Source organism: Plectropomus leopardus, chromosome 7 (assembly GCF_026936395.1).
Source record: "Plectropomus leopardus strain MGB_pleo_1.0 chromosome 7, ASM2693639v1, whole genome shotgun sequence".
In the NCBI taxonomy this organism is placed as follows: Eukaryota; Metazoa; Chordata; class Actinopteri; order Perciformes; family Serranidae; genus Plectropomus; species Plectropomus leopardus.
In genome coordinates, this window is record NC_142182.1 from 11,980,677 (window position 1) to 11,994,597 (window position 13,921).

The 13,921-nt window shown below is 39.8% G+C and overlaps 1 protein-coding gene across 7 annotated transcripts in view; it reads left to right on the forward strand.

The window, feature by feature from the left end:
• Positions 1–13,921, forward strand: part of ppfibp1b (PPFIA binding protein 1b) — a 33,083-nt gene that overhangs the window by 10,105 nt on the left and 9,057 nt on the right. For 3 of the 7 annotated variants that reach the window (XM_042495576.2, XM_042495577.2, XM_088079955.1), the window contains exons 3-16: positions 700–905; positions 1,857–1,946; positions 2,667–2,780; positions 3,045–3,176; positions 3,984–4,076; positions 5,862–5,954; positions 6,651–6,768; positions 7,426–7,470; positions 9,146–9,207; positions 9,301–9,385; positions 10,496–10,635; positions 11,217–11,308; positions 12,385–12,445; positions 13,584–13,758. In XM_042495576.2, the coding sequence (XP_042351510.2) occupies positions 700–905; positions 1,857–1,946; positions 2,667–2,780; positions 3,045–3,176; positions 3,984–4,076; positions 5,862–5,954; positions 6,651–6,768; positions 7,426–7,470; positions 9,146–9,207; positions 9,301–9,385; positions 10,496–10,635; positions 11,217–11,308; positions 12,385–12,445; positions 13,584–13,758 (1,506 nt within the window). The remainder of the gene's footprint in view (positions 1–699; positions 906–1,856; positions 1,947–2,666; positions 2,781–3,044; positions 3,177–3,983; positions 4,077–5,861; positions 5,955–6,650; positions 6,769–7,425; positions 7,471–9,145; positions 9,208–9,300; positions 9,386–10,495; positions 10,636–11,216; positions 11,309–12,384; positions 12,446–13,583; positions 13,759–13,921) is intronic. The other 4 variants (XM_042495580.2, XM_042495582.2, XM_042495578.2 and 1 more) reach the window with 3 other exon arrangements.

The window sequence follows — 13,921 nt, forward strand, 5'->3', positions numbered from 1 at the left end:
GCCAAAAAAACCTAGAGACTATCTATTGATGGGATCACTTTAGCCATGATACTGCAATCGGCATTTTAAAATGATTGTAGGCCAGGTGTGTAAAGTGGAGGGGCGCTGGCCCCGACCTTACTCCCTACCCCCTACTTCCAGCACCCTTTCTCCCACATCACCCATCTACCAACGTAACCATCATTGTGACCTCAACTACAAACCTATAAAGTTTCGTGAGTGCATCTTGCACGGTTGGGACCATAGACTGTATATAAAGATGGATAAGGCGCGTCCACTTATCTCACTAAGCTTAAGTGAGGTTAAAATATACAAGAAACAGGCATTGCCATCTTGTCATTGAGAGCGGGATTCTGTGCAGTAGCGATATACACGGTGGGGGATTTCCCGCCAAAACGCTCGTCCAACCAATCACGAGCAGCTGCATTGAATGCGACTGCATGGATTGGATGTCACAGCTGTCAATCAGTGTGGAAAATCCCCCTTTACTATAAATGAATAACTCATTAAAACCAAACTTATCGGGGCGACTGGTGGCTCAGTGCATAGAGCGGGCGCCCCATGGATAGAGGCCATGTACAACCTGTTAAAAATAATTACTTAGTGAAATGTGAGATGGTTCATCATCTTTGTTCTCCTTGAATTTTAACTTCTATTAAATATTTGCGTCTTTTCTCGACTGTGCTTCATTTACCTCAGGCTCCAAAGCTCTCGACTACTCCAATGGGATGTATGACTGCCAGTCACCGACCTCTCCTTTCATGGGCAGCCTGCGGGCGCTTCACCTTTTGGAAGACCTGAGGTGCGTCTTGGAGTTGATGGACACAGAGGAAAGGGAGAGTCTCCGCTGCCAGATCCCTGACTCCACAGCTGACAGTCTGGTCGAATGGCTCCATGGTCACCTGGTAAGATGTACATTCATGAAAGATGCAAACATGCTGCACCAGACTCCGTGAATAAAACCGTGTTACAGGCTTTGAACAGATTATGTAATCATCATCAGCTGAGAGCGAACGTGGTGTTTTTTAATGTCAATCTTTTAGCTTGATAACTGGAACTGAAGATCATAAAATACAGTCACACTGACCTTTTTTCCTCTCTTCAATAGCATAGCCTCAGTCAGATCAATTTCACTGGATGTGTTGCATAACTGGATTATTGAGACGTAAAAAAAAAAAAAAAGGAAAACAGAAAGTCAAATGTAGAACTGAAGGAAGGAACACTTCCAGTGTCTGAATCAGTTTAAGTTGTGTAACCACGGAGGAGGTTTTGTCTGTGATTGTTGGACAGAATGTGCTGCAAACAAGCTTTAGCACATCTGGTTTGCTTCTGATTGTGCTTGCTCTGAGTACTGCATTAAAACTCTGATTGCAGACAAAGCGTGGGCATACAGTCCCGTGGGACAGTAGACCACCAACTTGTTTGCTAAGCGAAAACATGACTGTTCTCCTCTGCCGAGTTCCCAGGGAACGCAAGATGAAATGCTGGTGTTGTCAATGTCACAGCCAGCATGCTGCATGAAACACGCTGACTGCTTGGGAACCAGAGTGGTGTTTTGGAGAGCGATGGGCTGTAGGCCAGATAAATGCCTGAGTTTCTGTGTAATGCTTTTAGTCACTCTGTGTACAGCGGTCTGAATGTGAGCCTTCTTCTCAGCCATGTAAGGATTTGTTACAGTCAGAGTAGCGCAGTGCAGCCAGTCACACTTTGATGTGAAGCATTTTAAGTGAGCTCATTATTAGACACAGAAACCATAAAGGCTTCACTTACCTGTTCCTGTGTTTGCGCTTTAAAAGGTCAAAGATCAGTCCTCTTATAATTCTTTGTCTTGTCCATATTTTCTTGTGTCCCTGCAGTCCAACGGGCACATCTCTCTGAGTGGGGGTGACCACTACCAGGAAAGGCTCTCCCGAATAGAGAGTGATAAGGAGTCTCTGGTTCTTCAGGTAACCATCCAGCAATTCTTAAGGTCCAGGTCTAGCAGCGACGAAGGCCAGCTGTTGCATTGCCTGATGTCGCCTGTATTTTGGCCAGAAAATTGGACTTGAACACACCGCAAAGACTACAGCCAACTAGCATGCAAATGCAGCACCTGCATGAGAGGAAATAACCCTCCGCACCAGCAGGCAGTAGCAGTCTTTACTTGATTGTCACAAAGGGAAACTGCAAAATTGACAAGACGGATTTAAGGCGCCAGTTAATACATTAATGACCTAACCTGATGTTTAAAGAGCGAAGGATTTCACAGTGCACAAGAAAAAAAAAACACAAACAATTACGACCCATTTCTGCTAAAGAGCTCAGTGGCTAAAAACAAAATCTCACCTCATATAATAAGTTGGTTTCAGTCTCACTCACTCTTGACTAAAGCTGATCATTTGCTGTTCGCACTTCCACTTCTGTTTTCATGCACAGAGCTCCGCTGGCTCCAGCACTGATTCAGCATGCTGAACCAGGCAAAAAAACAAAACGAAAAAAAAAAACAGGAAACAAAGGTCAACTCGTTAAAACACGCTGACTATGCGACATTGACCAATGGCCGAGCGTGAGCTTGGTGTGTCAGGGCTCTACCGGTTCCAAAAAGACTCAAGTTACTCATATACATTTGTGTTAGCGGGAAATAAAATGTCTTTTTAAACAAATAGAGCCTTTTTGGTTTCACACAGGTGAGTGTGCTGACAGACCAGGTGGAGGCTCAGGGAGAGAAGATTCGAGACCTGGACTTGTGTTTGGATGAGCACAGGGAGAAACTCAACGCCACTGAGGAGATGCTGCAACAGGTGTGTGTGTGTGTGCGTGCTCAGCAGTGAAAGCTATGCTTGTTTCACATGTGTGTAAGAGATGCTGACTTTTGTTGGGCTTAGCAAGGGCTTCTCCTTGCGCTTGCTGTCGGCTCTTGACATAATGCTGGCCAATTTCCATGTATATCTTGAGCATGAAGCACTGAATAATCTTTATTAATATTGTAAATATAAAATAACAGCAAGAATACCCCTGCTGCCAATGTTATTTGACCACACAGCAACCGTCTTTTATTATCGTAGGAGCTGTTGTGCAGATCTGCACTGGAGACGCAGAAGCTGGAGCTGATATCTGAAGTGTCCAACCTGAAGATGAAGCTGAATACCATGGAGAAGGACAGACTTGACTTTGATGACAGATTTAGGGACAGTGAGGTATGTGAGCTAATTCTGTAGACAGGAATTCTCTTTGTTGCTGCCTGTGTCCTTTCTCTCTCACCTCGATACATACACACACACACACACACACACACACACACACACCAAACAAACCCTCATTCATGTTGTCTGACACCTGTGTGGGAGAGGGACATCTCATTTTATTGTGGGTCTCAAAGCAGCTGTGTTTGGAGTAAGAAAAAAAGCACCTCGAGGAAACGCCAACACTCACAGATCTATCCATGGGAAACATCACTGCTGTGTTCACTGTGATTACAAAAACCTGACTGCTCAGAGTGGTATTACCTTTTTTGTTATTGACCTTATATGAATATACTGCCCTCTGGTCAAAGGCTTTACAAACATACAAATGCCGTTCGTTTGTTTACTAGAGATTTGGAGATTTCTGCTCCCAGAGAAGCCATAGAGAGTACTTGGAAAGCTTTCAAACACGTCATGTTGTTGTCGCAGCAGCGCGGTCGTCTCTTCCACGCCACTGGAACAAAAAGCTGCTGTCCGTGATCCGCCTCACAGCACATAAATCGCTTCTTTTCTACAAAAAACTTCCTCATGTTTTATCACTGCTGCTGCTTTGCTTTGAAGCACTTAATCTCAGAGGAATTGAGTGTCTTCGGACATAGAGTTACGTTATTTTTAATTTTGGTTTATATTTGAAGTTTGAACTGAAATTGTAGCATTTGAGAGCTGCCACTATGATGTTCATGCAATGTTATTTACAGTGTTTGTAGGAGTTTGCTCGCTATTTTACTGCCATGTTTTGATGTGCACTTTCTCTTCTTTCAGGATTTGATTATTGAAATTAATGAACTGCGGTACAGATTGACAGAGCTGGAGAGTGATAAACTACAGTACGAAAAGAAACTTAAATCCACAAAGGTGAGTTATTACAGCGAATCTCCTGGTGTTTATATGAAAAACTCTTCAAGGCTAACATCTTATTCTCTCCTGACTATACAGGAGCTGTCTCCCACAGCTAAATCCACTATTTAAATATTATTTTATAGGTAGCCCCTTTTGCTGTTGAAATGGTTGGGGAACATTTGGGACAATTCAGGGGTTTTCTGCAGGTCCTTAAAATCTTAAAAGGCATTGCTTTTCCATTAAAAAGGTCTTAATTGGTATTAAAATGTCTTAAAACAATCTTTCAAAAGTTTTAAAATGCTAAGACATGGAAAGGAATTTATGTTTCGTGCTCTGATGTTGCATTGAAAACCCTCTCACTAAGTGGTAACATCTTTGTTTGTTTGTTTGTTTGTTTTTTTCATAATTTAGCCTCTCAACCTTAATGCCTTAATGCCTCTCAAATTAATGTCACGCAGATCAGAATAGCGCAGTGGTTCTCAGCTGGTCCAGCCACAGAGTCCAGATTTCTCCTTTGTCATTAGTTCAAGGTCCACACGATCGATGAAATACCACGCTTTCAATTTTATTTCACAAGTGTAAACAACATGTTTGCTTAGAACACATAGAAATAAAACATGGCAAGAGTAAACAGAAACAGCACTTCAAAATAAAAGCTCTGTGCAAAAAGATCATTGTAGGTCTACTTAAAAATATTGTGTTGTTTTTACAAACTTGACACATTCACATGTCACTTGTGGCCCATTCAGAGTGAACACGCGACCCACTTTTGGACTACGACCCACCAGTTGTTAACCACTGGAGTAGCAGAACCAGTAACATATTGTGTTTCCAACATGAGAGCCTCAGAGCTGAGGATCCACTGTCTGATAACTTGCTTTAATTGTACCCTGGATTACACGGAGAAGTGCAAATTCGGTGAAAATTGAAGATTTTGCATTACGACTGAAACTCATACAAATGAATGAATACAGAGCTCTTTGTACATATATATAGAGAGATTTTATTCCAAACTCAGCATGATGAGAATCAAGGCAGTGGTATCCCACATGCAGAGTGAGAAACACAAAATTGCCCAAAAACCCTCAAACAAATGACAGGTATTCCCCATTTCTGTTCTGCCCCCGTCTCCACCACGCCTCCAACCCTGTACCTGATACCAGCAACAGGGTCAGCAGCTACAGATCTCTGAAGATTTGGGCGTACACTTGCACAGAAAGCAGAGATAATCTAATGTCTGAACATGGCGACAAAACACCAGTCGTACGAGTCAAATGAGGAGAAGACTCGTTCACGCATTCTTTGACGATGTTATTAAAGTTCTTTAGTTTTCTGCAATTTTTGCATTTTTATTTTTTAGTATTTTAAATTCAACTTACCTAACACATTTGGAGACTATATAAACTCAACATTTTCTTAACCAGTTCAGTCGACCATGCGATCTTCTTTCAGTTTAAATCTCTCTCTGCATCTGTGAACAGCTCCCACTATGCTTTTTTTCATCTTTTTGTTTATCGACTGTGTTTAGGACTCTGAATTGGCCGATATCCTGATTGTTGTGACTCCGTACAAGAGCAACGATGCAGTCTTTATTGAACACGAGGATGCTGGATGATCCATGTCTTGTCTCTGTTGATGCTTCACTCTGTTGGTCAGCAGTGTCTATTTTTTCAGTGTGCTATGTGCTGTAAACGTCTAGGTTAAAATCTTGGGGTTTTCCGTCCTCTCGACCTCCTTTTATCTTTCACTTCTTGCATCTCTATTTTCTCTCTCTTCCTTGGTTTGTCTCTCTGCTGCAAGTCGTTAATGGCTAAGCTTTCTAGCTTGAAAATCAAAATGGGCCAGGTGCAGTATGAGAAACAGAGGAAGGAGCACAAACTCCAGGCTATGAAGGTTTGCTTTTCTCAGGATGACTGTTTTGCTTGCTGTATGATTATGGTTTTTGACCTCTCCCTTTGGCTCCTGTTCTGTTTTTATTTTTGAGGATAAAAATAATTAAATCTGGTTTGCAGCAGTATTTCAGTGTTTATTTTTATTTATTTTTTTAAAACCATTTTGGGCAAAATGATGTCACTTTGCAAATGGCGAAATCACGTAATTTACTAAACTATGCAGCAAAGTCAAATATAATGTAAAATGTAACCTGCTGCATCTGCAAGGCACTACTTTAAGCGAATGTTCACATTTTCAAACCACAGTTATGCTTTAATTTGGGGGTTTTCAGGAGTTGGCAGTGTTCTCTTTCTCTGCATCTTCTTTATCATTCTTTGCACTTATCCCGCTCACTTCCTTTTATCTCATCATCTTTATAAAAAATTAATCAGTCTCCATGCTTGATGCCTATTGTGGTCATTTAAATATATGGTTTTTGTTTGATGTTTTTGTTGTTAACTCAGCCTTCCCAGTCATGAATGCTTATCACCCACCTCACACACGTTACCCCTCTGAGCAGGTGTGGCCTGCATGCCTGTACGCCACGTCAGCACATGTGAACCTCTGTGTTGTGGTTTGTTTGTAGTGTGGATTGGGGTGGGGGGACGCTGTGTCTGTGTGGAGAAAATCTCCTCACTGTTGTCCTCTGTTGGACAGGAGGAACTAGCCATACTGAGGAGGCAGCTGGAGGGCACAGACGGAGAGATGAGGAGACTCCAGGATGAGACGGGCTTCAAAGCCATCACCTCGAGCGGTTCAGATCACACAGAGAGAGGTGGGAACGTCAGTCAAATCACAAGCCACAGTGAAGATGAGCACGCATGTTTAAAATAGGGGTCGACCGATGGTTTTCGGGGGCGATACCAAAAACAATTATTAGTGCTTAATGAGACCTTAATGAGAACTGATATTTGGAACAGATATGGTTTTACAATAAAAATGAAAATGTTTATGTAAAAACAAAACTTTGTTAAAATGCATTTAGCAAATGTTTAATCAAAACTGAAACTTTTAACATCATTTACAGCAAGTTCCCAGCAACGTCTTTTTATAAAGTTCAGTGAAAATTTAAATAAAACATTAATGAATAAAATAGCTCCCTGAGTTTTTACAAAGTAAAAGCTCCTCCCATGCTGACGCTTTCTTTGCATGTATTGCAGATTGCCTTCTATAGTGTTGGTTAGATGTAATACGCACACTTTTTCATTAATTAATTTAACCAGCTATCATTAAAATAAAACACCAATGCAGCGAATCGACAAAATGCCAAATTTCAGCTCCGCCAGGCATATAATCTGTTGACCCCTAGTTTAAACTCATGTTTAACTTTATATCATTTGACTGAGCGGTTCTATTTATGTATAATTAGCAAAGCAATAGGTTTAGTGCTTCTACGAAAAGTCTTTGTTTCATGATTCTTTGTCCTGTTTAGTCTCTCATCCAGATGAAACTCTTAGAAAGAGGCTGAAAGAAAAACGTAAGGGGGGTTTTTATGCTTGTGTTGATTGTTGCACTTCAATACTGCACCCCTCCCAACCCCTGTTTGCATGAACGAGCATGAGCCATCCAAACTCAGCTTGTCCATTATAACCCATCGGAGTGCTAACACCCGACCACAGAGCACCACATCACCAGTCTGTTCACCTGTGTCAACTTTTAAAGACTGTAAACCTGAACAAGGTCATCCTGAAGCTGTGTATCTGTGTTTTTTTAATGTCCAACCTGGAACAGCAACAAGGAATGTCCGCTTTGTGTTTTCAGCAGGAATGAGGAATGAATTATGTTGTTTGTCATAACCATTCAGGCTGCTCACTCATGCTCCTGCCTCATGTCCTCCAACAATAATCGCCTCCTGTACCCGTCAATGTCTCTCCTCTAAACCTTCCCCTGCTCACACCAACAACCAGTGTGTGCCCTGCTAACATGTCATGTTCAGTGTTGTGTGACGGTATCTTTGATCTAAGTGCTGTCCTCATGTATGTAGAACAATTTCATTTTTCAATCACTGCACCGACTTCCTCAACATGACTCTGCATATCTGTAGTTTATTAATCTAGATCAATAGAATTGGCCACTATAGGAGTCCTTAATCAACCACCACCAAATTGTGAAATTTATATTATATTTATATTATCTAGTATTTGCAAACAACTTAAGATAAATACTTCACCCATAAAATGACCATGTGTAAATCACTTTGTCATGCCATGCTACCTGGAATTTGTGAAGAAAAACTGTTTTTCTTGCATTCCTTTATATTAAATGGTAAACATGGATTTATTGATTGATTAGGAACCATGTTTAACACAGCAAAACAATAACAAAACATCTGTTTACAAGCTCTCGCATAACTTGTGCAGTGTAATCCAAGACTCATTTATCCAGTCGTATGCTCTGTACTTCACAAACAAATGCATTTATGCTAGAAAAAAAAATCAAACTTATCCATGCACTCCTATAGTGTAGGTTTAGTTTTAAATGCTATGGTTTTTGTTACATTTCATACATTTACAAAGTACTGAGCATACAGCTGGATCTTGTATTTTACTGCACAAGTTTTGTTAGAGTTCACAAACAGATGTCTTAATAAAGTTTTGCTGTTAAAAGTGAACCCTGATCAATCAATAAATAAATATGTTTGCAGTTTTACGTGGAGGTATGCAAAAAAAGCAAACTTTTCTTTGCGAATTCAAGGTGACAGAGCATGACCAATAGTCATTGTGTGGGTGAAGCATTCCTTGACCAGCGTGTGCTTGTTAGAGATCACATTGAAGCGCCTTTGTTTTGCATTGTTTAGTGATGAAAAACCTCCTGGGAAAAGGCTTGAATAACACAATATTTACCAGGACTGCTAATGTTGAGGGGTGACTGCTCTCAGACTGACTGCTTTGTAGCAGAGTGTGCTCTGAAACGTGAAAATGTTCTACCAAAGTGAAATATTTGTGAAACACAAGGATATGATGTGTTGATTTTAAAGACTCAGAAGAATGTTTCTGTGGTGATGTACAGTAACGTCGCAGCCTGTATGTTTGAATGTGTTAAACCCTCGTGTGTGTTCAGGCTTAATATCCATCCCCTCTGTGTACCCTCATCAAACTACACGCTGTCATCTCTGCATTTCTTGGTTTGTAATAATGTTCTCTCGTCGTTAGATGTGGAAGTGCAGAGAATGAAAAAGGCAGTTGAGTCGTTGATGGCCGCCAATGAAGAGAAGGTACATTTGCTAAGCTGTGATTCGCTTTGTGTCTAATCGATTGATTAAACTCTCCTCCTGAAGACTTTTCCTCACTGTGGTTTCCATTTGCAGGATCGTAAGATTGAGGAACTAAAGCAGTCGCTGCTGCGGTACAAGAAAGTTCAAGACATGGTGATGTCGGTGCAAGGGAAGAAAGGTGAGATGACTCTTCTGTTAGTAAATGAATGATATGAACGTATGTCCAAAAGAAAGAAGAACTTAAGTAAGTCAACCTAAAATCCAACATAGGAGATTTTTCATGGATTAGTCCATCACCCACATGCTGTGTGTGCTTACATTACTGCCAGTTAGTTTTTACAGCAAAATATAAGTTTCATTCTGATTCCAAATTTTGAGTTTTGATTTGATTGATTTATATTGAATATGTAAAAAAGGAAATAGAGAAATTATTATACAAAAACATACAGACAAAAAAGTAATAATTACAGACAATGAAAAACACGAAGCAAAAGAAATGGTCAAACACAAAATGACTTGGTTTACATATTCGAAAAGGAGTGAGAGGAAGTAAACTCTTATTTAATCCCACCTCTTCTCCAAAAGTCATTGAATTTTAATTAACCCGTCTCCACATTCATTTAAACAGGCTTTATTGCGGCACTACATGAAAATCGGTTTTTCAGAGAATTAGGGCTAGAGGTGAGACAACACTGGGAGCAATCTTATTTTTGTCAAATATTTATGGTTGTGGCGCCCGTGGCTCAGTTGGTAGAATGGGCGCCCCATGTACAGAGGCTATGTCCTTGTCCTTAGCCGTGTGTTCGATTCTCGCCCTTTGCTGCATGTTATCCCCTCTCCCCGATCTCGCTTGAACTGTCCTGTTAAATAAAGGCAAAAAAAAAAAAACCCTGAAAAATATACATATTTGTGGTTGAGAGTAGGGGCTGCTTTGAAGATTTTCCTTAATGGTGTGTTAAAGGAAGCTTTCACATTTGAAACCTGAGTCAGCTGCTAACAGCAACTCCTTTTCATCTTTTTTCCTGCTTGTTTTCCTTTGGGTGTATTTGTATTGCAACAAAACCAATAGTTAGTTGCTAGTTAGCTGTTAGTTAATACAATCATTCGAACAACTCTGTTTCTTCTTCTTCCTGCCACGCTGGTCATTTGACTTAATTTTCAGGCTGTTTTCTCAGATCTGTCAGAGACAGAAGGTGAAGTTAGTCTCCTCTCATAAACTGCTTTCGTTTGGCTGACTGTTAAATATCACACGGGAAATTTCTTACATGTCATATATTGTCCACTTCAGAGAAAAGCAAAGATAATGAACACGTCGAGAGTCATAACGATGAATCCACGGCATTCTCGTCAAACATCCCCGTGTCTGCAGAGTCAGAAAAGTATGAAGTTACAGACGCTGAAGATCTGAAAAGGAGGAGCCCAGATGAGGTTTGTACAGCAGAATATGATGTAACGTCACAAAGTCAAGCCTCAAAAACTCAACTGCTGAGAATTGGGGGAACTTAATTGGAAAATGCTAACAGTATACAACATGACAAAATAATTACAACACTACGGCAAATGTGATGTATTAAAATAAAGTGTCACAAGACATTTCAGTGTTTCAAACATGTAGATCAAGAGATGTTTAACAGCGTTTATTTGAAACATATTATTTTTGGTTGTACCATCTTTCTAATTTATTGCCAAAGAGTGTTAATGATTCATGTGCTGTAGGTTTTTATCTTTTTCCCTCAAGCAACTTCATATCTCATTTATCTTGAAGACGCTCAGTAAAACACTAATCGCTCACATAGATTTCACACTTGTTAAATGAGTGTTGACAAGCTCGACATCCAATTAATCGAATAACATCTCCTGTCAGTTCTCTAAGCATGTGTGCAGATTTAGACTGCTGTGTTGCCATGGCTGCAGGAGAATACGCTTGTTAATCTTTAGGACAGACAGTGCGTACTTTGATTTTTAAAAAAGGGTATTTTCTGTCTTTTCTCGTTTTGATCTGTGCTTAGTTGGAGATCCTCAACGGACTGAGTGAAGAGCCCTCACCCACACCGAGCCCTTCAGAGCGAGTATCAAAGTCTGCACCAACAGATGTAGAAAGGTGAAATATGAAAGTGGCTCTATGTCCAGTGATTTTCTGCAGGTCACATTTTAATGCGGAGTTTGACTTATTTAGGGTTTTTTAAAAGTAGATACAGTAGATAATTTCACTTTTAAGTCATCAGTAGCCGATCATCTGTGCTGCTTCTTCCTTTGAGTGACGAAGAATTAATGAAAAGGGTTCCTGCATATCCTTAAAAAGTCTTAAAAGGCATTGAATTCATCGATCTAAAAACAAGGCCTTAACTGAAATTAAAAAGTCTTAAATCAGTCTTACAAACGTCTTAAAATTGCTTAGACATTGCAGATGGGGTTTTTATGAATCTGTTTTTTTCTGATATTACATTGCAAAAGCTCAAAATAACAATTTGGTTTAAAAATAATAATTTGCTGAATGCCTCTTGCATTAATATCATCAAGAGTCATGTTTTACGTTGCAATAAATATTTGAAAAAAATAAAATACATTTCCCCCTAACCTTAAGTAATTAATGTCGATACATTTCGACACACTTTTCAGAAGCTGAACATTTCTGTATTTTAAATCACTTTTTGAATGATCTTAGGAAATATTCTAGTAATCTGAGATACTAGATTTCTGATTTGCATGAGCTATAAGCCATAGTCATCAAATTAAAACATCAACATCATCAATTTACATGGGATGAATGTACAATATATGAAAGTTTGCCTTTTTGAATTAAAATACAAACTAAAAAAAACTTTTTCCACGGTATTCTAATTTTTTGAGATGCTCCTGTAACATTTTAACTTTTTTTATATTATTTTAAATACATACGTCCTTGTAAATATTCTAACATACTGTTATTAGGATAATGATATAAGTGCTATATTTTGTCCAGTGTGTGTGAACAGGCTGACGTGGGTTTTGTGTATTCGCTGCAGCCATACAGAACGAAGTGTCGTTCTTTAAGAAACACTTGAGAAGAATGTGTGTCGCAGCAGTTCATATCCTTCAGCCCGACCCTGCTGCTTCTCATGACCCCGTGAGACGAGCTCACGATCTCCACCGCACCGCCATGAGTAAAGTGTGCTTTGTTATGGTTTGTCATTTCAGCATCCAAGATGCCACAAAGATTGGCAGTCAGGAACAGCTGGATAGGAGCAATAATGAAAAGGTAAAAGTTAAACATTTTATATCGAAGGAACATGTTTAAATGTTGAGAGAAAAAGTCTTGTTTCAGTGGAAAAAAAACCCACCAATGCTTACCATTATCGCTCAGAAAGTTGTCAAATTGTAACAAATACAAGTCGTCTTTTACCTTTACCAAAACAAGTTTGCTCATCCTCTCTCCTTTCTTCTCTTTGCCTCATACTGTTTGTTTGTAAAATGAAGTATAGCATCCATATAGTTCAGATCCTTTAGAAAAAAATCCTCCATGTAGTGTGCAGTTTACATCCTTAAAGATATGTTACAGGTTTTTCCTTAAAATCAATGAATGTGCTCATACAGAAGAGTGTGGCTTTGTATTTATCTGCAGAAACTCTGCCTGTATTTTCCTATTTTCTTCTAATTTTCTGTGCTTGGGAAGTTTATGGGCGTGCACCCCACAGTGATCAGTTGAGCTTTTTTAAAAAGGAAGCCACCAGGTAACAGACCGTAAGCAACCGACATCTAAAAGACACAGCACCAAAAAAACAATTTATTTTTACTTTTACTGGCGAGTGTGTGTACACACTCATTTGCAGCAGTATTGATACTCTGATACCAGCTGGGCTTTTTGTTTGGAGACTGCTGTGGTTCAGAGGTAGAGCGGGTCGGCCTCTAATTGGAAGGCCAGCGGTTCGATCCCCGGCTCCTCCAGTCAACATGTTGAAGTATCCAAGATAGTGAACCTCAAATTGCTCCCGATGCTGCGCCATCGGAGTGTGAGTGCATGTAAACGGTCACAGAGAAGCAGGTGGCACCATGTATGGTAGCCTCGGTCACCAGTGTGTGAATGTGACGTGTTATGTGAAAGTGCTTTGAGTGGTTGGAAGACCAGAAAAGCGCTATACAAGTGCAGTCAATGTTTATTACAGTTACTCTGCTTTTTTATATATATATATATATATATATATATATATATATATATATATATATATATATATAGTATTATTTGTAAGCCTGGATGTCAAATTTTCCCCGTGGCATTTTTAAAATTGTGTTAAATATCAAGATTTTTCAATGTACAAATTGTAGTATCCTAAGAGAGCTACTTGTAGGACAGTATGTATAGTGCTGTCTAAAAGAAATAATGTTTTTTGTTCCCTCAGAATACAAGTGACGAGATCAACAAGATCAGTGAAAAGCCTCCCTTGAGTCCCTCTGCCACTTTGCCTGCCACCATAGAGGACGACAGCTTTGGCTCGAGAAAGGCTCGGTCATCCTTTGGAAAGGGCTTCTTCAAGATCCGTGGGGGAAAGAAGACAAACAGTAGCCCAAACCTTGGTGAGAGCAAACCACATGATTTAGCAGCTGGATAAGGACAAGTCTGCAAGGTGACTTTGTCTGTATTTGATGCTATTTTGACATTAAAATAGCCGTGTGTGTAATGGATTGTTTACTAGAGAGTGAGATTTTCCTGGAGGTTTTTTTTCCACCATGGATGACT